The following is a 25,124-nucleotide window of genomic DNA, read 5'->3' as shown; positions in this document are numbered from 1 at the left end:
GGTAAGATAATCCCTGACCTTCCAGTAGATGATGGTGGGCGTCCATCCATACATGGACAAGGACAATGGACATGTGGAGGACAATAAATGTCTTCTCTGGATATTTTGTATTATTTGGTCTAAGGCTAGACATACATTTTACATTTTCGGTTCTTCTTCCACAGATTGAAGGAAAGAAAATCGCTTGATTCCCCATCAGCACAGTCAGTGTTGATGGGAAGAATCCCTCTTGTGGAGTCCTTGTGTTCTGAGAGTGGAAGGTTTCCCCGCCATCAGAATACAATGATCAGTGCTGGAGGTTATAGACACCGGCAGTGATTGTACAAAAAAAAGAACACGACGGGCTGGTTGTTCTGAAGTCCTCCGATGGGCCAACTTCAGTACAATCAGTCTGCCCTTGGATGGCTTGAATTTCAAACTGTCATGCAGACAATCCTGTATCCTATATGTGGGGTCCTGACCTCTCATACAATTATCATTATCATAAGAAGAGAAGACACAACAGTCACATCAGAAAATGGAAACCCAACAACCTTCTGAGATAAGAAAGAGGGGCGCCCCCTATCACAAGGTGTAGGAAGGGGCCCAGATAGCCAATCAGCTGCAAGTTTGAAGATGACTTGACAAGCTATTGCCAGACTTGCCGGACTTCACAAGTTTGTTGTACAATTGTAGGGAATCCACATTACAAGAGCCGTGCTATAGACTTGTGGGGACTTGTGGGGCTCTTGATGAAGACTTGGGATGAGTTGGGTGTTCGAGTTGAACACCGGCTGTTTGGCGAAGCCAGAACTTTGTGGGCTGTTGGCACTATATTCGTGTGGCGCTCGCGGCCCACAAGGCACTGCGCCATCACAGTGCATTGCTGGCTGATGATTGGCCAAGCATGCACTGTGATCCACATGCTTGGCCAATCACAGCGCCGGTACTGAGCAGAGCCATAATTGGCCACATGCAGGATGTCTGTGGTTAATTATAGCTCAGGGCATTAAGTACACACCCCACACTATATAAGGCCGCCTGCACGATGGCCTTGTGTAGTGTGCTGCAGCGTTCATAGAGAGAAGGATAGGCAGGGACAGCGTCTTCTTTTCTTGTGATTGAACCTAGTGCAGTTACAGTCGGTGTATTGTGCCTCCTGCACAGTGTACACCTCAAGCTACCACAATTGCTCGTGTTCTTCAGATCCTATACCACAATGCCCACAGTGCCACCTGTCAGTGCCCACAGTGCCGCCTGGACAGTGCTGCTGCACATCAGTGCCACCTATCAGTGTCCATCAGGGCCCATCGGTGCCACTCATCTATGCCCCCATTATGCCCATCAGTGCCATCTTATCAGTGCCCAGCAGTGCCGCCTCATCAGCGCATATCAATGAAGCAGAAAAATTACCTGTTTGCAAAATTTTATAAGAAACTATTAACCACTTCAGCCCCGGACCATTTTGCTTGTCAAAGACCAGACCACTTTTTGCGATTCGGCACTGCGTCGTTTTAACTGACAATTGCGCAGTCGTGCGACGTGGCTCCCAAACAAAATTGATGTTCTTTTTTCCCCACAAATAGAGCTTTCTTTTGGTGGTATTTGATCACCTCTGCGGTTTTCATTTTTTGCGCTATAAACAAAAATAGAGCAACAATTTTGAAAAAAAAGCATTATTTTTTACTTTTTGTTATAATAAATATCCCCCAAAAATATATAAAAAAACATTTTTCCACTCAGTTTAGGCCGATACGTATTCTTCTACATATTTTTGGTAAAAAAAAAATCGCAATAAGCGATTATTGATTGGTTTGCGCAAAATTTATAGCGTTTACAAAATAGGGGATAGTTTTATGGCATTTTTATTATTTTTTTTTTTTACTAGTAATGGCGGCGATCAGCGATTTTTATTGTGACTGCGACATTATGGTGGACACATCGGACATTTTTGACACATTTTTGGGACCATTGTCATTTATACAGCAATCAGTGCTATATAAATGCAGTGATTCCTGTGTAAATGACACTGGCAGTGAAGGGGTTAACCAGTGGGTGGCAGTGTAGGGGTTAAGTGTTCCTAGGGGCGTGTTACTAACTGTGTCTGTGGGGGGCTGGGCTTTAATTTAGTGAACACTGATCTCTGCTCCAATCACATGGAGCAGAGATCAACGTCACTGGTTGCTAGGCAGAACGGGGAGATGCTGTTTACAACGGCATCTCTCCGTTCAGCCGCCCCGTGAGATGATCACGGGTATGCCCGTGGCGATTGAGTCCACGGGACCCGCGACCGGACTCATGGGGGTCCCGACCGGCACGCAAGCGCGCTGCCGGCGGCGTGCTCACGATGGCAGGGCAGCAATTTTAAAGGGACGTACAGATAAGCCCATTTGCCTGCCCATGCCATTGTGCCGATGTACATCGGTGTGCGCTGGTCAGTAACCGGTTAAGCATGATTTTTTTTCCAAATTTTTAATTTTTTTTGTTTGTTTAGGAAAAAATTCAAAAATAATAAATATCACCAAAAGAAATCTCTATTTGTGGGGAAAAATGATAAAAATGTAATTTGGGTACAGTGTTGTATGACCGTGTAATTGTCATTCAAAGTGTGTCAGCATTGAAACATGAAATCGGTCTGGGCAGGAGGGGGTTTAGTGCCCGGTGGGCAAGTGGTTACCCGCTCTAGACTGCGTATTATATAGACAGGAATATTATCCGCCATCTATGATTGGAAATCATTTCCTGTCCTCTGAGAACAAACACCGTGAAGGGGAAATATTGTGTTTTTATTTTATTATGATCAGGACTAAAAAATAAAACCTGTAATGTAAATCTATCATTTCTGTATATATTTCATATTCTCTATTCAGTCAGTGGGCGGAGCTTATTTGTTTTCTGCCCCTCCCACCTGCTCTGTTTACATGTCTCTGTGCCCATCCCCCGATCTCTCCCCCCCTGGACAGGTGACCCCCCATCTCTGCTCTCCTCTGATTGGCTGACCCCATTCTTCACAGTACAGGTGATGTTCCAGGGCCCCGGGGACCCCACAATGGCTGTAATGTTATTGGAATAATTCCGCTGGGATCCTCCAATCACAGATAGACTGATATTCGGCTTAGTCCCCTCCTCCACCCTGCAGGAGATCTCAGCGCTGCCATTCCGGGGACATGAGACATGGAGGAGCGGAACCGATACTGGAACTGAGAGAGACAATCATTTCCATTGATCAGGTCCAATATATACACAGCATGCCCCTCCCCCATCCTTACCTATAATCAGGTGTGCAGACATCTTCCTGGAGACTGGAGGAGATAGATTGTGTCTGTGTGCACCCCTCCCCCAACACTAAATCCCCCCACTAACATGACACCCATTGTCTTCAGTCATGTGACCCCCATACACAGCGCTCTACAATCTCATCTGGACTTACCTTCTACATGGACGGTGTAATCATCTCTCTGTATATGGTGTCCTGTAGAGTTCTCTATATACACATGGTATATCCCGTCATTCTCCGGAGTCACATTGGATATGATCAGACTTCCATTCTCTGATATCCTTGTATTGGGGAAATATCTGACATCAGACGGATTACAATTCCTGTGTTCAGCTATTCCCTCCCAGTCTCCATGAGATTTCTCATAGTACCAGTAAATCCGGTCACATCTTCCTGTATCTGTATGGTTGAGGGTGAGATGGATTCTGATGGGGATGAGAAGGTCAGATCCCGGCCGGGTGAATATTTCCTGGACTTTTCCTGCACAGACAGAATACAGATCCCAGTCAGGTCACAGTGTACTCCCCTCCCCCTCATATAACATATATCCCTCTATGAGGATCCCAGAAATATTCAGATTCCATCTATCAGAGTCCTCCGGGTCTTCCTGGGATTCCTCTGTTTTCTTCCCATCTCAGATCATTGAGGAATCTCCTCTGACACCCCTATACTCTCCATTATTCTACCAATAAATCATCAATGAATAGACAATCATTCCTCCCCCCCATTTCCCCTGCTGGAGTAAATTGGAGCGTCCTTTATTTGGCCTTCCTCTGGATCCTCTGTAGGTATAGGATTGTGTAGATGGGATTGGAGGATTTCTCTCTCTTTTATCATCGCTCCCAACTGTCCCGGATTTTGAGGGACTGTCCCTGATTTGGAGCAATGTCCCTCTGTCCCTCTTTCCTCTTCATTTTGGTCTGATCTATAGAGTTGTATATAAAATGTACTTTCCTGGTGCATCATGACATCATACATATGGGTTGTGACTCCGCCCCCACAACCTGATAGGTCTGGTTAACTATAAATCAAAGATAGACCCGGCTCACAGCATTCTCCTTTTTATTCTCACCTGATCAGGACTGGAATCGCGAGGTATCCCTTACCAAATGTCACTCCAGCCGGATTCAGCCTCTCCTGGGTGGAAGTCCTTCCTCTACAGCAGGGATCCTCAAACTACGGCCCTCCAGCTGTTGCGGAACTATACATCCCATGAGGCATTGTAAAACTCTGACATTCACAGATGTGACTAGGCATGATCGGAATTGTAGTTCTGGAACAACTGGAGGGCCGTAGTTTGAAGACCCCTGCTCTACAGTCTCTAAACGAGCCTATATGTTTGGAGCCCCATTCTGGTGGTGCAGTCTTCTCAAAGAAACCTTTAAACAAGCTTTGACACAAGTCACAGAGTTTCTTTTTGCTTTCCATGTGCTTTTTACCTCTTTTCTCTGTGTTAGGGGCATTTGCCATTCCCAAGATGGCCGTAGCAGTGAAAGTACACTGTGATCACGAGAGGCGGGAAGTAATGAGGCCTCTGTGTTTCCTGGCTAGAGCTTGTCCAGGATGGTGATCTGAGCATGCTCAGCACTGATATCATCACTAATGGCAAATGTGAGTTCTAAATGGTTTTATGGCATTTTGGGCAACAAATCCGCTGAAGCCCACACACGAGCGGACTGTCCGCCCAAACACTGTTCAGCGGACTAAGTTGGGCGAACAGTCCGCCCGTGTGTACGCGGCCTTAGTGTGATGCTGTTTTTCATTTCAGTCGGCTGCTTTGCTCTGTTTCTATGGGAAACGCTGTCCAGTCAGACCACCCATTGCTTGTAAGGTATAGGGATTAGGTAAGGGAGCTGACATGTTCCCTTGGCGTGTCTTCCGGGTATCGTGGCTCCGGCGCTGTGAGTGGCCAGACCCGTGATGTTGTCACTCCCGCACATGCACGCGGGAGATTTCTTTCCGGCAGGGTCTGGCGTCTGCCGGGCTTTCAGCCGAAAATCCCCTGTGCACATGCGCCGCTGCAGTCAGAGGCTCATTGCCAGGGGAATATCTCCTAAACCATACAAGTTTAGGAGATATTTTTTTACCTACAGATAAGCCTTATTATAGGCTTTCCTGTAGGTAAAAGTAAAAAAAAAACTCCTTACAACCGCTTTAAAGGGGCCACAAGGTTTGAAGATTGCCCAAGAGAAACTTTTTTGCAAGGGCAGTTAATCACTTGCCATCCGGCTCACGCCAAAATACATTGGCAAAATGGCACGGCTGGTTATATTAACATACCTGTACGTTCCTCTTTAAGATGTGGCATTGTGGGCGCATGCTGCGAGCTCCGTGAGTGTGACCGCGGGTGCTGCGGACTCGATGCCCGTGGGGGGTCGCACGATCGTCTCACAGAGGGGAAGAACGGGGGAAATGCTGATGTAAACAAGCGTCTCCCCATTCTGCCTAGTGACAGGACACTGATCACAGATCCCTATAATCAGGAGCGGTGATCAGTGTCATGTCACACATAGCCCCTCCCCCCCACAAATATAACACATCCCTCAGACACACTTAACCCCTTCACTGCCCCCTACTGGTTAACCCCTTCCCTGCCAGTGTAATTTTTACAGTAATCAATGCATTTTTAGAGCACTGATCGCTGCATAAATGACAATGGTCCCAAAATGATGTAAAAAATGTCCGATGTGTCTGCCATAATGTCGCAGTCATGATAAAAATCGCTGATCACCGCCATTACTTGTAAAAAAAAATAATAAAAATGCCATAAAACTATCCCCTGATTTGTAGACGTTATAACTTTTGTGCAAACCAAATATGTAGAAGAATACATATCGACCTAACCTGAGAAAAAAAATTATATATTTTTGGGGATATTATAGCAAAGTAAAAAATGTGTTTTTTCCAAAATTATCCCTCTATTTTTGTTCATAGCGTAAAAAATTCAAACCACAGAGGTGATCAAATGCCACCAAAAGAAAGCTCTATTTGTGGTAAAAATGGATGTCAATTTTGTTTGGGAGCCACGTTGCACGACCGCGCAATTGTCAGTTAAAGTGACGCAGCGCCAAATCGCAAAAAGTGCTCTGGTCTTTGGCCAGCCAAATGGTCCGGGGCTGAAGTGGTTAAGGTCGTGGGATGTTAATCTTATGAGGAATAGTCATAAATGTTCTTGAACTGAGTCGTGTTCAAAGCACTTTTGTCATTCACTCCTTTTAGAAAGAGGAACAAGATTTGTACGGTGAGGCCCGAAATGGAAAAGAGAGAAAAGAAAAAGTAGTGCAGGGTCGGGCATGACCATGTGTTTAGGGGAGACAATGCATGGGTTAATATGAAGAGATAAGAGGGGAGGGGACAGTGAGTAAAGTCCAAGGGGGAGTGGTAATATATAAGCAGGAGGCGGGGCTAGGCTGTGGAACAGAAAGTTGTGGAGAAAGAAAGGAGTAGGCAGTTTTTTGCACTGCTCCTCCAACATGGCTGAGATGTCACTCGGATAAAGGTCTTTATGGATGACCAGGTGAGCGGATGGAGGCTGGGAGGTGAGGGGTGCTGTGCATGCAGAGTTTGCGGCCTCTGGCACTCTGTTTTCACCAGGGCCCTCATCCGGGGCCATGCACCAGACGAGGAGCCCTCTGGGGGGAACAATCCTTTCCCCCAGCAAAGAATAGCCAGCCGTCTGCATGAGCAGGGTCTGGGCGGACTCCACGCCGCCAGCCCAGCTCGGTGGGCGGGGCCACGGGCCGTTATGGTGCCGCTTCCCCGCCCGTGATTTGCAGGACTACTACCTCCTCTGCCTGCATCGCTGTGCGGGGAGGAAGGCTCAGCGAGGGAGACTTATTAGTATGGCCGTCAGGCTGCTTGTATATAAAAAAAAAGTTTTAAGGGGGCAGGGCTCCGCGGGTGGGCGTGGCCTATACGGGCGGCGCAAGATGGCACAAGATGGCGGTGGAAGGACGAGGTTGACCTTCCAGGTCACAGTATGTGAGGGCATTTGTGGAACTGTGGCAGGAGGCGGAGTTTTGGGGGTGAGACAGGCACTACAACGGAGGGACTCCATGGCCCCCAGGACCTCTTTGCCTGGGGGGCTGATGACACCACTGGTCCTGGTCTAGGACCACAGGTCGGAAGGCGAGCTGACAGTATGCGAGGAGGAGGAGCCACAGGAATGCGAGCCAGCGATGGAGGCAAGCAAGGCGGCTGTTGGGGTTCCAGTCAGCCCAGTAAGTCAAATAATGTCTAAAGGTTTTTCGTTTAAGTTGCATTGCAGGATTTGTTGGGGGGTTGGAAAGGGGGGTGCAATGTCGGTGGCAGTTGCTCCTCCGGGAACAGAGGTGGTGGATGCTGGCCCACAAGTGGTGGGCGGTGCGCCTGCCAGTTTGGGGACAGTGGTGCAGCTGTGGGGTCGTCAGGTAATGGTAGGATGGAGATGGTAAGAATTGCAGATGCAAAAAAAAAAAAAAAAATGTGAGATGTATGGGTGCCTTGGGAACACAATTAAATAGGAGTCCGGGATACGATTTGAAAAGGTAAGTGGGTGGAGATCTTCTCATTATGGCCCCCTTTAAAAAAAAAAAGGGGGTGGGGGGAAATTTACATTTTAAGTGTATAGGGTCATGCAGGAAGATTAAGGGAAAAAGGATGAAGGTAAGAGGAGGTACCGATTGATTTTGCGGAAGGCGGTCGCCATTATGCGATTGTCATGGGGGGGAAAGAACCCGAACATGGTTCGGCCTTGTTCTGTTATATGCAGGCCATTAGTAGGTGCACATGTTAAAAAGAGGGATCTGATTGGCTACAGGATGATGAGCAGTTTAGACCGCGCAGGTCGGTATGGCCGTCTCTTAATGGGGATCAAAGGATAGCGGCCTCTGGATGCGGTTTCTGTAGTAGTAGAGGCCCACAAAGCAGTTCCTTCAGTGGGGATATACCCCCCTCTGGACGGTCGGCCGAAAAAGGAAGGGGGGTGGGTTGTCAGTGCAATGTGAGCTCCTGTCAGTTCGGTGGTTTTTGACGTTAAACACAAGTGTTAAAAGGGTGGGGGGACCCATCCATTGTATTGTGGCTTCATGTGAGGACAATGTACAGGCGAGCCTAGTCACACAAGGGATGACTTTTGGAAGGGGGTGAAAAGGTTGCAGCCTTTCATAAGTAGATACGGAAATGGTGAGGCTGCTTGCCTCCGGGGTTTTTTAATGGGGTCTACAGCGGGGGTGGTGCCTGAGAAGGAACCAACAAGTTTTGCCTCGTTTCCCCACTTATCTGTCAAAAAAAAAAAAAAAATAGAAAAAATAAATAAACCTTAAAAAAAAAAGTTCTGTCATAATCCGATGCGGTGCACTGTGTCCGATACTTCACATACACAGCTATAAGGTGGGTTAGGTGGGACAGAAAAGGGGCGCCTATGGCAAATTAGGAATCCGTGTACCACTTGCTTCCAGTTTATTCGGAGAGCTTTAGCTGCTGGATAGATGCTGGCAAGGGGAGTTTTTTCCTTGGAACGATGCCGGCCCAGGGGTTGCTGAATTTAGTGGGCTATGGTTAGATGTTTAGTTTCTTACCGGAGTGGGGGGGGTAGAGACGTGTTGGTCCCTGATTCAATCATACATGGCTTGGACGTTTGTGTGTTGGGCTGCCTTCCTCCGATGTGTGTGCGATTATACTTTATACATTGCAGCACATTGCAGGTAGGTTCATTAGTGCCATTGGCTGCAAAACACAAAGGGGCCGACGAGGGATATTGTACTATTTTGTTCTGGCATTGTGATTGTTTCAGGGGTTACGGAGGGTCATCTGCCAGTGACCAAGTTGGAGGTACTATAGAAGGGGGTGTGTGAGGCCCAGGGACGCGTGAGGTACAATTGAGGACTTTGCATTCGTTGCTGGGTAAGTTCAATTTCGCCTGCCGGTTTTATTCCGATGAGTGGGTTTTGGCCGATGGCTGCCGTCTGCTACATTGGGGGTTTCAGGCCCTGGCTAATTTAAACAGTGGAATGCGGAACATAGGGAGGGTTAGAAGGTTTGGTACGAGTTCTTGGCCGCATATAACGGACGATAGGTGGATCCCAGGTCGATGGGAAAAGAGGTCACGAACATGGCGGGGTAAACAGGTTTGTGGGAAATTTCTCTTTCAAGGGCAATAGAGTGAGAAAATTTGGCCCCAATTGTGTTGGGTGGAAGTGGGGTGTTCATTTGTAAATGTGTGCTATTGGAATTTTTCCAGTGGTTCCGGCTATGGAGCTGGGGTAAGGGTCATGCAGAAACCTGACATGGAGTTGAATTGTGATTAGGTGGGTGTGGTTTACGTGGTCAACCACATGTCTGCGTTGTCACAACTGGTCATACGGCGGCTACGCCATTTCGTGTTGCGTTAGGTGCAGTTGAACATTTTCGATATGCTATTCATCTTGCAGGCTTCGGAAACATGGGGGGCTTACTCCTTGCATCTATTTTCAGTGGGATATGTTCAGAGAGTTAGCCGGACACAGAGGGGGAGGGGGAGGAGTTCCCTACTCGGCTGGATATGGGAGATGGCATTGGAGTCACCACGGGAGGTAACAGGGCGGTCAGCCAGTGAGTCCACATGGGCGGCTTATGTGAAGGTATGAAAAGAAGGGTGGATTGTTCGGTGCAGGAGTCTGAGGTCAAACATGGCTGTGTGGGGGGTAAGGCTGTTGGTGGTACTGTGGTTCCAGGAACTTGGTAAACGTATCTGGTATCTGCCATCGAGCAGAAACTGGTGGGTTTCTTGACTTTTGTTTAACCTGCTGTGCAGGGTGGATGTCAGAGAATCACCAGACTTCAACGTCGGCACTTCCCCGTGCGCCTGCGGGGAAGAGCTGCACAACGACGCATGCATATGCGTCGTACGATACAATGTCGTACACGCATGTGCAAACCTATGCACACAGCTATGGGCCTTACCTGATTGGCCTGACAGTCCTATAAAAGGCATCAATGTGCTCTGTGTATTTTCTGGTTTGTCTCCTCAGCTCACCTGTGTTTCCTGGTTCCTGTTTCCTGTTCCTGTTGACCACTTCCTGTTGTGACCCGGCTTGTTTGAAGGCTACTCTGATTCTCTCCTGATCTGACCCCTGGCTTGTTTAAACGGACTTTCTGCACTTAGCCTTGCTGGCTTACGGACTGATACCTGTGCTTGACCCTCGGCCTGCCTCTGGAATATCCTTTATCTCACGGACTGTACCTGTGTTTGACCATCGGCCTGTCTCCGGAATATCCTCTGTCTCACGGACTGTACCTGTGTTTGACCCTCGGCCTTCACTCCAGGTGTTGGAACCCCTGGCAGGCATTTACTTCTACCAGTTCCAAGATCTTCTGCACGGGCATCTCTTCCTTCAGAAGACCTGCTGCATACAAGTCACCTGCTGGCAACCCGTGCCTCTTCGTGCCCTGTACCCACTGTTCCAACCTCAGGGGTACTGTGCACCCAGCTGCAAGGGAAGCCGCTCTCAGCACTTCGGCTTTGGTGAGTACCTGACAGTACAAACCAGCCAATGTCAGAAGCCGACAGAGCTGGCTCACCTCTTGAGGTTCTCTGCCAGCAGGTTGCAGCCCTCACTCAGGCAGTGCAGCGACTCCAGGATGGCTACTTTCAGATTGAAGGCCGGCTACAGCACCTGGCGATCTCTCCCAATCCATCGGATCCTTCGCCTTCTACAGCCAGCAGCTCTTCCGCTTCGCAGATTCAAGGCAGTGCTACACCTGCAGTAGTCATGAACTTTCCGGAACCCAGGGTCCCTACTCCTGAGCGTTTTTCAGGCAACCGCAAGAAGTTTAGGGCGTTCAAAAACGCATGCCTCCTGTACCTGGCCCTGCAGCCCCGGACTTTCCACTCTGAATCAGTGAAGGTGGGTTTCATCATCTCCCTGCTTTCCGATGAACCACAGTCCTGGGCCCATAACCTCCTGGAGCAGAAGAGCTCCCTTCTCGATTCCGTAGAGTCCTTTTTTGTAGCCATGTCACAATTGTATGATGACCCTCAACGCACCGCTACAGCCGAAGCCATCCTGCACTCCCTAACCCAGGGAAAAAGACCGGTAGAGGACTATATCGTAGAGTTTCGCAAATGCTCTGGGGACACTGACTGGAACGAGGCTGCCCTTAAATATCAATTTCGCCTAGGCCTCTCTGAGACCCTAAAGGACGAACTGGCCCGGGTAGATACCCCTGCATCTTTAGAAGACTTAGTCCAGTTGGCTACCAAGCTTGACCGACGTTTACGGGAGCGTCGCTCTGAGCGCCTTCAATCATCTAAACCCATGTGGATGCTACCCCGGGTACCCCCCTTGCCTATACCTGCTCCAGTCCCTTCCTCCTCTGCTGACAGTGAACCCATGCAGCTGGGCCTAGTCCGGGCTCCACTCACCCCTGATGAGAGACTCCGTCGGCGTCAAGCCAATCTTTGTCTGTACTGTGGTGAATCGGGCCATTTCCTGCGCAGCTGTCCTGTTAGGCCCAGTAAGTGCCGACCTCATGCTGCGAAGAATCCTCAAATTTCAGGTTTCACCCAATCTCATCTTGTCCTCCCGATTTCATTACAGGTGGCGGAAGAGGAGGTTCGGCTGGGAGCCATCATTGACTCAGGAGCCTGCAGTTGTTTCATGGACTTAACTTTAGCTCGGAAACTGCACATTCCTCTCTGCACTAAGAAACAACATCTACAAATCCACCTGGCTGACGGCTCCCTACCCTGCTCTGGTCCCGTGACCCAAGAAACGGTACCAATCTTAACATCCACTGATTCCGGCCATCGCGAATTTCTTCGCTTCGACATTATCCATTCTCCGATGTTTCCGATCATCCTCGGGTTTCCTTGGTTACAAGCCCACGACCCACTGATTAAATGGAATAAGAAGGAAGTACGCTTTTCTTCTCCCTACTGTTCACAGCACTGTCTCCTGCCAACCTCCCACAAGTCTACCTCTTGCTTGACAATACAGACTAGTCCTGACAATCTCCTGCATGTCCCCTCAGCTTATCATGACTTTTTGGACATTTTTGACAAAAAGAAAGCTGATACTCTGCCGCCCCATCGGCCCTATGACTGCCCGATTGATCTGCTACCCGGTTCCGAAATACCATTCGGGCGGATCTTCCCATTATCGGAAACCGAATTGGAAGCTCTGCGTTCTTACATTGATGAAAACCTAGAAAAAGGATTTATCCGACCATCCTCTTCTCCAGCTGGCGCAGGCATCTTTTTCGTTGAGAAAAAGGATGGTTCACTCAGGCCCTGTGTGGACTACAGGGAACTTAATAAAATTACTATTAAGAATCGGTATCCACTTCCCCTCATCCCTGAACTCTTCCAACGCCTAAGAACTGCTAAGGTATTCACTAAACTAGACCTGCGGGGAGCATATAATTTAGTCCGAATCCGCGATGGAGATGAGTGGAAAACGGCTTTCAGGTCTAGATTCGGACACTTTGAATACCTAGTGATGCCCTTCGGGCTCTGCAATGCCCCGGCCACATTCCAACACCTCGTCAACGATATTTTCCGTGAGTATCTAGACAACTTTGTAATTGTGTATCTTGACGATATTTTGATTTTCTCCAACACACTAGAAACACACCGAACACACGTCAGGAAGATCCTCCTCATCCTCAGAGAGCATGGGCTCTACCTAAAAGGAGAGAAATGTGAGTTTGAAAAAGACACTATCCAATTCCTCGGGTTCATCATCACCACAGGGGGCATATCAATGGACCCACAAAAGGTCAAAGCTATCCAAGAATGGCCAGCACCCACAGACAAGAGATCTGTTCAGCGATTTGTTGGCTTCGCCAACTTTTATCGCAGGTTTATTCAGGGATTCTCCACGATCATTTCCCCTATTACTCAACTAACCCGTCAGCAAGTTAAATTCCAGTGGTCTCAGCAAGCTCAGGAAGCTTTTGATGAACTAAAGAGACTTTTCACATCAGCACCTATCCTCCGGCATCCCGACCCAAGTCTTTCTTATGTATTGGAGGTAGACGCCTCCGAATCCACAGCAGGGGCGATTCTTTCCCAAAGGAGTGGCCCGAAGGCTCTCCTTCACCCAGTTGCCTTCGCCTCCCGGAAACTCAGTCCTCCAGAGAGGAATTACGATGTCGGGGACCGAGAACTTCTCGCTATAAAATTCGCCCTGGAAGAGTGGAGGTATCTATTGGAGGGTGCGTCTCAACCCATCATGATCTTCACAGACCACAGGAACCTGGAGTACCTTAGAGCTGCCAAACGCCTCAGACCTCGACAAGCACGCTGGGTCCTCTTTTTCTCCAGGTTTAATTTCCACATCACCTACCACCCCGGTTCCAAAAATGGAAAAGCGGACGCACTCTCCCGAATGTTTCCAGAAGCAGAAGAGCCACCTGAACCTGCAACTATTCTGTCTCCACACAACTTCCTCCAAATCATTCAGCCAGACCTAGAATCAGCCATTAAACAAGCCACCGGTCAAATTTCCGAAACTACAGCATCCTCCCTAGAAAAGAAAGAGGGTTTACTATGGGCACACAACAAGATATTCATTCCTCCCTCTGTAAGGCTCCGGATTTTGCAGACCTTTCACGATCATAAGATGGCAGGACATTTTGGGGTCCAGAAGACTGCTGATCTGATCTATCGTTCTTTCTGGTGGCCAGGTTGGAGGAAGGATTGCAGGAACTATGTCCAGTCTTGTATTACCTGCCAACGAAATAAGGGTGCTAACACCAAAGCATGGGGACTTTTGAGATCCTTACCTGTTCCCGAACGTCCCTGGAGAGAGATCTCTATGGATTTTATTGTGGATCTGCCACCTTCAGACAAGTTTACCACGATCCTAGTAGTAGTAGATCGCCTCTCGAAGATGGCGCACTTCCTACCCATGTGTGGCACTCCCTCTGCTGCGGCTACAGCAAATATTTTCATCAAGGAAGTTGTGAGGCTACACGGTGTCCCCTCCAATATCGTGTCTGATAGAGGAATTCAATTCACCTCCAAATTTTGGAAGAATCTCTGCAAGGCACTGGAGATCAAGACCTCTCTATCTTCCGCATACCATCCGCAAAGCAATGGGCAAACAGAAAGGACGAATCAAACGTTAGAGCAATACCTCCGCTGCTTTTGCTCCTGCTCCCAAGACGATTGGTCTTCTCTCCTGCCCTGCGCGGAATTTGCTTATAATAACTCTGTACATTCCGCTACCAACCAAACTCCATTTTGGGCGAACTATGGCTACCACCCTTCTTTCTTGCCAGATTCCGTCCCTGAAGTCTCCGCTCCTGCAGTCCAAGAACGGGTAAAGTCAATTCAGGACAATTTCCTTCAGATTCAGGAGGCCATGAAGAAGGCTCAAAGAGACTATGAGGTGTACTATAATAGAGGAAGAAGGAGTTGCCCAAGTTTCAAGATCGGGGATAAGGTTTGGTTATCTTCTGCCAACCTGAGATTGCCATACCCGTCTCGGAAGCTCGGTCCCAAGTTCATTGGCCCCTTTGAAATCAAAAGGGTAGTAAACCCAGTAGCTTTTGAACTGGCGCTACCTAGTTCATACAAAATTCACCCGGTGTTCCATGCATCCCTATTAAAACCAGTGATTCTAAGCTCCTTCACCGGAAGACAAGTGGCACCACCTCCACCCGTCAAAGTCGAAGGTGAGGAAGAATTCGAGGTGGAAGCCATAATGGACTGTCGAAGAAGGGGAAGACAGACCCAATACCTCGTAAAATGGAAAGGGTATCCCCCTGAAGACAGTTCTTGGGAACCCTCCAGTAACATCCACGCTCCTCGCCTGATACGGGATTTTTACCGGAGACACCCCAAGCAACCAACCAGATTGGGCATCCGGAGGCTGCCCCTTGGGGGGGGGCACTGTCAGAGAATCACCAGACTTCAACGTCGGCACTTCCCCGTGCGCCTGCGGGGAAGAGCTGCACAACGACGCATGCATATGCGTCGTACGATACAATGTCGTACACGCATGTGCAAACCTATGCACACAGCTATGGGCCTTACCTGATTGGCCTGACATTCCTATAAAAGGCATCAATGTGCTCTGTGTATTTGCTGGTTTGTCTCCTCAGCTCACCTGTGTTTCCTGGTTCCTGTTTCCTGTTCCTGTTGACCACTTCCTGTTGTGACCCGGCTTGTTTGAAGACTACTCTGATTCTCTCCTGATCTGACCCCTGGCTTGTTTAAACGGACTTTCTGCACTTAGCCTTGCTGGCTTACGGACTGATACCTGTGCTTGACCCTCGGCCTGCCTCTGGAATATCCTTTATCTCACGGACTGTACCTGTGTTTGACCATCGGCCTGTCTCCGGAATATCCTCTGTCTCACGGACTGTACCTGTGTTTGACCCTCGGCCTTCACTCCAGGTGTTGGAACCCCTGGCAGGCATTTACTTCTACCAGTTCCAAGATCTTCTGGACGGGCATCTCTTCCTTCAGAAGACCTGCTGCATACAAGTCACCTGCTGGCAACCCGTGCCTCTTCGTGCCCTGTACCCACTGTTCCAACCTCAGGGGTACTGTGCACCCAGCTGCAAGGGAAGCCGCTCTCAGCACTTCGGCTTTGGTGAGTACCTGACAGTACAAACCAGCCAATGTCAGAAGCCGACAGAGCTGGCTCACCTCTTGAGGTTCTCTGCCAGCAGGTTGCAGCCCTCACTCAGGCAGTGCAGCGACTCCAGGATGGCTACTTTCAGATTGAAGGCCGGCTACAGCACCTGGCGATCTCTCCCAATCCATCGGATCCTTCGCCTTCTACAGCCAGCAGCTCTTCCGCTTCGCAGATTCAAGGCAGTGCTACACCTGCAGTAGTCATGAACTTTCCGGAACCCAGGGTCCCTACTCCTGAGCGTTTTTCAGGCAACCGCAAGAAGTTTAGGGCGTTCAAAAACGCATGCCTCCTGTACCTGGCCCTGCAGCCCCGGACTTTCCACTCTGAATCAGTGAAGGTGGGTTTCATCATCTCCCTGCTTTCCGATGAACCACAGTCCTGGGCCCATAACCTCCTGGAGCAGAAGAGCTCCCTTCTCGATTCCGTAGAGTCCTTTTTTGTAGCCATGTCACAATTGTATGATGACCCTCAACGCACCGCTACAGCCGAAGCCATCCTGCACTCCCTAACCCAGGGAAAAAGACCGGTAGAGGACTATATCGTAGAGTTTCGCAAATGCTCTGGGGACACTGACTGGAACGAGGCTGCCCTTAAATATCAATTTCGCCTAGGCCTCTCTGAGACCCTAAAGGACGAACTGGCCCGGGTAGATACCCCTGCATCTTTAGAAGACTTAGTCCAGTTGGCTACCAAGCTTGACCGACGTTTACGGGAGCGTCGCTCTGAGCGCCTTCAATCATCTAAACCCATGTGGATGCTACCCCGGGTACCCCCCTTGCCTATACCTGCTCCAGTCCCTTCCTCCTCTGCTGACAGTGAACCCATGCAGCTGGGCCTAGTCCGGGCTCCACTCACCCCTGATGAGAGACTCCGTCGGCGTCAAGCCAATCTTTGTCTGTACTGTGGTGAATCGGGCCATTTCCTGCGCAGCTGTCCTGTAAGGCCCAGTAAGTGCCGACCTCATGCTGCGAAGAATCCTCAAATTTCAGGTTTCACCCAATCTCATCTTGTCCTCCCGATTTCATTACAGGTGGCGGAAGAGGAGGTTCGGCTGGGAGCCATCATTGACTCAGGAGCCTGCAGTTGTTTCATGGACTTAACTTTAGCTCGGAAACTGCACATTCCTCTCTGCACTAAGAAACAACATCTACAAATCCACCTGGCTGACGGCTCCCTACCCTGCTCTGGTCCCGTGACCCAAGAAACGGTACCAATCTTAACATCCACTGATTCCGGCCATCGCGAATTTCTTCGCTTCGACATTATCCATTCTCCGATGTTTCCGATCATCCTCGGGTTTCCTTGGTTACAAGCCCACGACCCACTGATTAAATGGAATAAGAAGGAAGTACGCTTTTCTTCTCCCTACTGTTCACAGCACTGTCTCCTGCCAACCTCCCACAAGTCTACCTCTTGCTTGACAATACAGACTAGTCCTGACAATCTCCTGCATGTCCCCTCAGCTTATCATGACTTTTTGGACATTTTTGACAAAAAGAAAGCTGATACTCTGCCGCCCCATCGGCCCTATGACTGCCCGATTGATCTGCTACCCGGTTCCGAAATACCATTCGGGCGGATCTTCCCATTATCGGAAACCGAATTGGAAGCTCTGCGTTCTTACATTGATGAAAACCTAGAAAAAGGATTTATCCGACCATCCTCTTCTCCAGCTGGCGCAGGCATCTTTTTCGTTGAGAAAAAGGATGGTTCACTCAGGCCCTGTGTGGACTACAGGGAACTTAATAAAATTACTATTAAGAATCGGTATCCACTTCCCCTCATCCCTGAACTCTTCCAACGCCTAAGAACTGCTAAGGTATTCACTAAACTAGACCTGCGGGGAGCATATAATTTAGTCCGAATCCGCGATGGAGATGAGTGGAAAACGGCTTTCAGGTCTAGATTCGGACACTTTGAATACCTAGTGATGCCCTTCGGGCTCTGCAATGCCCCGGCCACATTCCAACACCTCGTCAACGATATTTTCCGTGAGTATCTAGACAACTTTGTAATTGTGTATCTTGACGATATTTTGATTTTCTCCAACACACTAGAAACACACCGAACACACGTCAGGAAGATCCTCCTCATCCTCAGAGAGCATGGGCTCTACCTAAAAGGAGAGAAATGTGAGTTTGAAAAAGACACTATCCAATTCCTCGGGTTCATCATCACCACAGGGGGAATATCAATGGACCCACAAAAGGTCAAAGCTATCCAAGAATGGCCAGCACCCACAGACAAGAGATCTGTTCAGCGATTTGTTGGCTTCGCCAACTTTTATCGCAGGTTTATTCAGGGATTCTCCACGATCATTTCCCCTATTACTCAACTAACCCGTCAGCAAGTTAAATTCCAGTGGTCTCAGCAAGCTCAGGAAGCTTTTGATGAACTAAAGAGACTTTTCACATCAGCACCTATCCTCCGGCATCCCGACCCAAGTCTTTCTTATGTATTGGAGGTAGACGCCTCCGAATCCACAGCAGGGGCGATTCTTTCCCAAAGGAGTGGCCCGAAGGCTCTCCTTCACCCAGTTGCCTTCGCCTCCCGGAAACTCAGTCCTCCAGAGAGGAATTACGATGTCGGGGACCGAGAACTTCTCGCTATAAAATTCGCCCTGGAAGAGTGGAGGTATCTATTGGAGGGTGCGTCTCAACCCATCATGATCTTCACAGACCACAGGAACCTGGAGTACCTTAGAGCTGCCAAACGCCTCAGACCTCGACAAGCACGCTGGGTCCTCTTTTTCTCCAGGTTTAATTTCCACATCACCTACCACCCCGGTTCCAAAAATGGAAAAGCGGACGCACTCTCCCGAATGTTTCCAGAAGCAGAAGAGCCACCTGAACCTGCAACTATTCTGTCTCCACACAACTTCCTCCAAATCATTCAGCCAGACCTAGAATCAGCCATTAAACAAGCCACCGGTCAAATTTCCGAAACTACAGCATCCTCCCTAGAAAAGAAAGAGGGTTTACTATGGGCACACAACAAGATATTCATTCCTCCCTCTGTAAGGCTCCGGATTTTGCAGACCTTTCACGATCATAAGATGGCAGGACATTTTGGGGTCCAGAAGACTGCTGATCTGATCTATCGTTCTTTCTGGTGGCCAGGTTGGAGGAAGGATTGCAGGAACTATGTCCAGTCTTGTATTACCTGCCAACGAAATAAGGGTGCTAACACCAAAGCATGGGGACTTTTGAGATCCTTACCTGTTCCCGAACGTCCCTGGAGAGAGATCTCTATGGATTTTATTGTGGATCTGCCACCTTCAGACAAGTTTACCACGATCCTAGTAGTAGTAGATCGCCTCTCGAAGATGGCGCACTTCCTACCCATGTGTGGCACTCCCTCTGCTGCGGCTACAGCAAATATTTTCATCAAGGAAGTTGTGAGGCTACACGGTGTCCCCTCCAATATCGTGTCTGATAGAGGAATTCAATTCACCTCCAAATTTTGGAAGAATCTCTGCAAGGCACTGGAGATCAAGACCTCTCTATCTTCCGCATACCATCCGCAAAGCAATGGGCAAACAGAAAGGACGAATCAAACGTTAGAGCAATACCTCCGCTGCTTTTGCTCCTGCTCCCAAGACGATTGGTCTTCTCTCCTGCCCTGCGCGGAATTTGCTTATAATAACTCTGTACATTCCGCTACCAACCAAACTCCATTTTGGGCGAACTATGGCTACCACCCTTCTTTCTTGCCAGATTCCGTCCCTGAAGTCTCCGCTCCTGCAGTCCAAGAACGGGTAAAGTCAATTCAGGACAATTTCCTTCAGATTCAGGAGGCCATGAAGAAGGCTCAAAGAGACTATGAGGTGTACTATAATAGAGGAAGAAGGAGTTGCCCAAGTTTCAAGATCGGGGATAAGGTTTGGTTATCTTCTGCCAACCTGAGATTGCCATACCCGTCTCGGAAGCTCGGTCCCAAGTTCATTGGCCCCTTTGAAATCAAAAGGGTAGTAAACCCAGTAGCTTTTGAACTGGCGCTACCTAGTTCATACAAAATTCACCCGGTGTTCCATGCATCCCTATTAAAACCAGTGATTCTAAGCTCCTTCACCGGAAGACAAGTGGCACCACCTCCACCCGTCAAAGTCGAAGGTGAGGAAGAATTCGAGGTGGAAGCCATAATGGACTGTCGAAGAAGGGGAAGACAGACCCAATACCTCGTAAAATGGAAAGGGTATCCCCCTGAAGACAGTTCTTGGGAACCCTCCAGTAACATCCACGCTCCTCGCCTGATACGGGATTTTTACCGGAGACACCCCAAGCAACCAACCAGATTGGGCATCCGGAGGCTGCCCCTTGGGGGGGGGCACTGTCAGAGAATCACCAGACTTCAACGTCGGCACTTCCCCGTGCGCCTGCGGGGAAGAGCTGCACAACGACGCATGCATATGCGTCGTACGATACAATGTCGTACACGCATGTGCAAACCTATGCACACAGCTATGGGCCTTACCTGATTGGCCTGACATTCCTATAAAAGGCATCAATGTGCTCTGTGTATTTGCTGGTTTGTCTCCTCAGCTCACCTGTGTTTCCTGGTTCCTGTTTCCTGTTCCTGTTGACCACTTCCTGTTGTGACCTGGCTTGTTTGAAGACTACTCTGATTCTCTCCTGATCTGACCCCTGGCTTGTTTAAACGGACTTTCTGCACTTAGCCTTGCTGGCTTACGGAATGATACCTGTGCTTGACCCTCGGCCTGCCTCTGGAATATCCTTTATCTCACGGACTGTACCTGTGTTTGACCATCGGCCTGTCTCCGGAATATCCTCTGTCTCACGGACTGTACCTGTGTTTGACCCTCGGCCTTCACTCCAGGTGTTGGAACCCCTGGCAGGCATTTACTTCTACCAGTTCCAAGATCTTCTGGACGGGCATCTCTTCCTTCAGAAGACCTGCTGCATACAAGTCACCTGCTGGCAACCCGTGCCTCTTCGTGCCCTGTACCCACTGTTCCAACCTCAGGGGTACTGTGCACCCAGCTGCAAGGGAAGCCGCTCTCAGCACTTCGGCTTTGGTGAGTACCTGACAGTGGATTGAAAAAAGGAGTTTGGGTTGGACAATAAAAAAAAATGAATATAAAAATGATCTAAGGGTTAGAGGGGTGAAGGCGCTGCTGTTTGTGTTACCAGGATTCAGGGTAATAAAAATAAAATAAATAAATAATATTAAAAAAAAAAGGGATAAAAGGGTTAGGGAGTTTCTAGGGTTTGGAACAGATGGCATGGGGGGCAGTTCATGTGGCACAAGGCTGGGAAGTATTGGTCGAGGTTCCAGTTTGGATGGGTGTTCTGAAAATGCCACTGGGACGCAAGGTTGGATGGTGCAGAATACACTTCACACTCCCGCATCGGGGCGGCTGTAGAAGCTGCCAGATGTGGGTTGAATGAGGCGGTGGTAAGGAGGAATGGTAGGTGGGAAGCAAAGCGATTACGCACTTACCTATGCCTTCATGTGGTGGTGGAATAAATAATAATAAAAAAAAAAAACATGAGTGGGGGAGTAGTCTGTACTTACAAGCTGTGTTGTTTGTGGTATGGGGTACATTGGTTTATTTTAAAGTTGGTGCTGCCTTTGTTTGGCGTTTTTTTTCGTCCAGATGGAGGACTTGTCTGGATTTTCTTTGTTATCTGTATGTTTGTTGGGGGGCCAGGAGAGCAGATGCGAGATCGGTTGGCAGACAGTTGGGTAGTTAGAGGAGGGAGGCATGTGTTCACTGGCTAGGTGTATGGGGGTTGAAGTGCAGCAAGGTGATATGGGAAGTGGAACATTCGGCATGGCGGGATAAACCACCGGCCTTTGAGTTATGCATGCAAGGGGTAATGCTTTTGGGTTTGAATGATCAGGGAGCTGATCTCGGACGTTAAGTCAGATATTTTATGACTTCGTACGGTTGTCTAACACTCAGGTGGTGGGGAGGTTGTGGCTCAGAATGGGGGGGCTTGGGGATCAGGCAAGTAGAGGTGGAAACTAATGTGGGCCTGTAATTGGGGGTGTTAGAATACACCTCTAGGTAGTGGGGATTGTTTTCTGGGCTCTGAGGCTGCAAGATGGGATCCAGCGGGCCCTGGGGGTGTGGGGGAGCCCTTAAGGGTAAGGTGTCATTCTTGCGGGCTGTGGCGGTGTTTTGTTGGTCTTTGACGGTGGCAGTAAACATATGTGATGGAAAGGGGTGGGGGGCTCATCGGTAGTATGTGCCCCTCCGGTGTATTCCAGCGAAACGTTAGGTGGAATACTATAATGGTTGCACTGCGGGAAGGGGGTTGTCTCTGAGCCGATTATCTGCTGGAGGCCTATCGTGTGGAAAAAGGTCCCGCAGTGTATTGGTGGAACATGTGTTGGAGTTCCAGGCGGCCGTCAAAGACCAGCAGACTGGAGTTGAACAAGTTGTTACGGAGGTGATATTTTGGTATATATTTGATATTGGAGTTATTTATATGGTGTAAATAATAAATAGGCTGCTATGGCCATTTATACTCCAAAATGAAGGTGTGGTCTCATCATTTTAGAAGGGTAAGAAATGGGGATGTTGGAGTACAAGTGGTATAGCAGTAAGAGGCAAGTTGGGTACCTCTGAACTACACTGGTCAAGGTGAACCCGGCTCGCCACAGTAACATTTGGAAAATTCATGGTGCATACTTGCGCTCCTGATGATTACAACATTTTTCTCACACCCTCCCATATGGCGAGTTAGTTCCCATGTGTATGCTGCCATGATGCACCAGGAAAGTGGAAAATTGTATACTCACCTTTCCGTAATTTACAGATGCCCACCCAATGGGTGAGAGTTACAGAGAATGCTGTGAGGCGGGTCTGTCTTTGATTTATAGTTAACCAGTCCTATCAGGTTGTGGGGGCGGAGTCACAACCCATATGTATGCTTCCATGAAGATGCACCAGGAAAGAAAGATTATGGAATGGCGAGTATACAATTTTCCATTATTTATCTTTCAAGTGTTTCCCAGTGCTAAACCTTCCAAATCTTAAATTGCTGCATTTGTAAATTTAAATAGTCAATATAAAGGAATAGTAGTGGTAAAAAAGCCCTTGTGAGTTTAACTAAATATTTTTAGGGGTCAATTCTTCTTCAACCACTTTAGCCCTGGAAGGATTTGCCCCCCTTAATGACAGGCCATTTTTTGCGATTCGGCACAACGTCGCTTTAACTGACAATTGCGCGGTCGTGCGACGTTGTACACAAACAAAATGAATGTCCCTTTTTTCCCACAAAATAGGATTTGTATAACCGCTTACCTGTAAAATCCTTTTCTTTTGAAGTACATCATGGGACACAGAGCCATAGTAATTACTATGTGGGTTATAGTCCACCTTCAGGTGCTGGACACTGGCACATCCTAAACAGAATGTTGCCTCCCTATATAACCCCTCCCATACTGGGAGTACCTCAGTTTTTGTAGCAAAGCAATACACATATATACCAGAAAGAAGGGCGGGACCTCTGTCCCGTGATGTACTTCACAAGAACAGGATTTTACAGGTATTTTCTTTATCCTACATCATGGAACACAGAGCCATAGTAATTACTGTGTGGGATGTCCCTGAGCAATGCAAACTGAGGGGAGGGAGACACAAAAGAATTAGGGCAACATGAGACTAGAGGAGTTATACCGCTGCCTGCAGCACACTACGCCCAAAGACGATATCCTCATGCCTTTTTACATCCACCTGATAGAATCTGGTAAATGTCTGGATTGAAGACCAATTTGCGGCCTAGCAGATTTGAGCCATGGAGGCTCGATGATGCACTGCCCACGGGGCACTATCAACCCTAGAGGAGTGCGTTTTGATTTGAGAGGGTGGAACCACCTTTTGAAACCATAAGCTTGAATGATTACTTGTTGAATCCATTTTATAAATAGTAGATTTCGATGCTGCCTGTCCTCTTTTAAGACCTTCAGACAACACGAACAAAACATCAGTTTTTTTAATCTGTGTAGTCGCCTTTAAGTAGACTTTGACTGCTCTCACCACATCAAGAAAATTTAGTGGTTCTTCCATAGAACAAGGTTCTGGAAAAAAAAGGTAGAACAATATCCTGGTTTAGATAAAAAAACCTGATACTACCTTTGGTAAAAAGTTAGGATGAGGACACAATACCACCTTATCCTCGAAAACAATAATAATATGGCTCTTTACAAGAAAGAGCAGACAATTCTGATACCCTTCTTGCAGCAGATATGGTTACCAGAAAAAAATAAAAATAGTTTCCTTGTCAAAAATGTCCAATCGGCCCAAAAGGGCTATTTTGTAATGCCGACAAAACTAAATTCAAGTTTGAAAGGTTCAGGGGTGACCTAACCAGAGATTAAGCCGTGTTACCCCCTAAATAAAGTTACGAACCAAAGAATGCGAAGCAAGTGGTCGTTGAAATAATACAGATAAGGCCGAGGCCTGTCCTTAGAAAGCACTCAAGGCCAGCTTTATTTCTCACCCCATCTGTAGAAAGTCAAGGATTCTATCTTTGACCTATTTCCTGGGGTGCCATCCCTGGTTTTACACCAGGAGATGTATGCTTCCCAGACTCCATAATATATAATTATGGAGGCCGTCTCCCTTGCATTAACCAAGGTAGAAACCACTGAATCTGACAGCCCATGCTTCTTCAGAGTGTGGGTCTCAATAGCCAAACCATTAAATTTAGTGTTTACAAAGTAGGTTGGAATATCCAACCTTGTGAGAGAAGGTCTGGCCATGCAGGTAGGGTCCATGTGTGCCCTACTGCCATCTTTACAATATCTGCATACCAAGATTTCCTGGTCCCCACTGGGCCACAAGAATCCCGACTTCCCTTCCTGCTTGATCCTGCGAAGAAGTCATGGACGCAGGCAGAATAGGAGGGAATGCATAAATCAGTGACAATGGATTCCACGGAAATAGTAAGGCCTCCTTTGTTCTTGATACAAAGTTGTCAATTTCTTTGTTGAACCTGGACTCAAACAGATCTACGTCTGGAATCCCCTATCTTTGATATATTGACAGGAAGATATTGGGTTGAAGGAACCATTCTCCCGGGAACAACTACTGGCGACTCAAGTAGTTCTCCTGCCAATTTTTTATTCCTAGAATGAAGACTGCCGATAGGCAAAGTACATTGTTTTCTGTACAAGATAGGATATGATTCACCTTTCTCTGGGCCGCACAACTTCTTGTGCCCCCTTGGTGATTAATATAGGCCATTGTGGCATTGGGCAGGACAATTCCGTAAACTGAACGTTCAAGC

At 48.2% G+C, this 25,124-nt stretch overlaps 1 protein-coding gene across 1 annotated transcript in view; it reads right to left on the bottom strand.

The window, feature by feature from the left end:
- Window positions 1–25,124, bottom strand: part of LOC143973410 (uncharacterized) — an 803,348-nt gene that overhangs the window by 761 nt on the left and 777,463 nt on the right. Inside the window, exon 7 of the mRNA XM_077474402.1 lies at window positions 3,410–3,736. Coding sequence (XP_077330528.1) covers window positions 3,410–3,736 — 327 coding nt within the window. The remainder of the gene's footprint in view (window positions 1–3,409; window positions 3,737–25,124) is intronic.

Source organism: Lithobates pipiens, unplaced genomic scaffold (genome assembly GCF_037356315.1).
Source record: "Lithobates pipiens isolate NorthernLeopardFrog02 unplaced genomic scaffold, aLitPip1_a1.2 Scaffold_80, whole genome shotgun sequence".
Classification (NCBI taxonomy): domain Eukaryota; kingdom Metazoa; phylum Chordata; class Amphibia; order Anura; family Ranidae; genus Lithobates; species Lithobates pipiens.
Note: the sequence above shows the minus strand (reverse complement) of the source record. Positions and strands in the feature narration are given on the sequence as shown.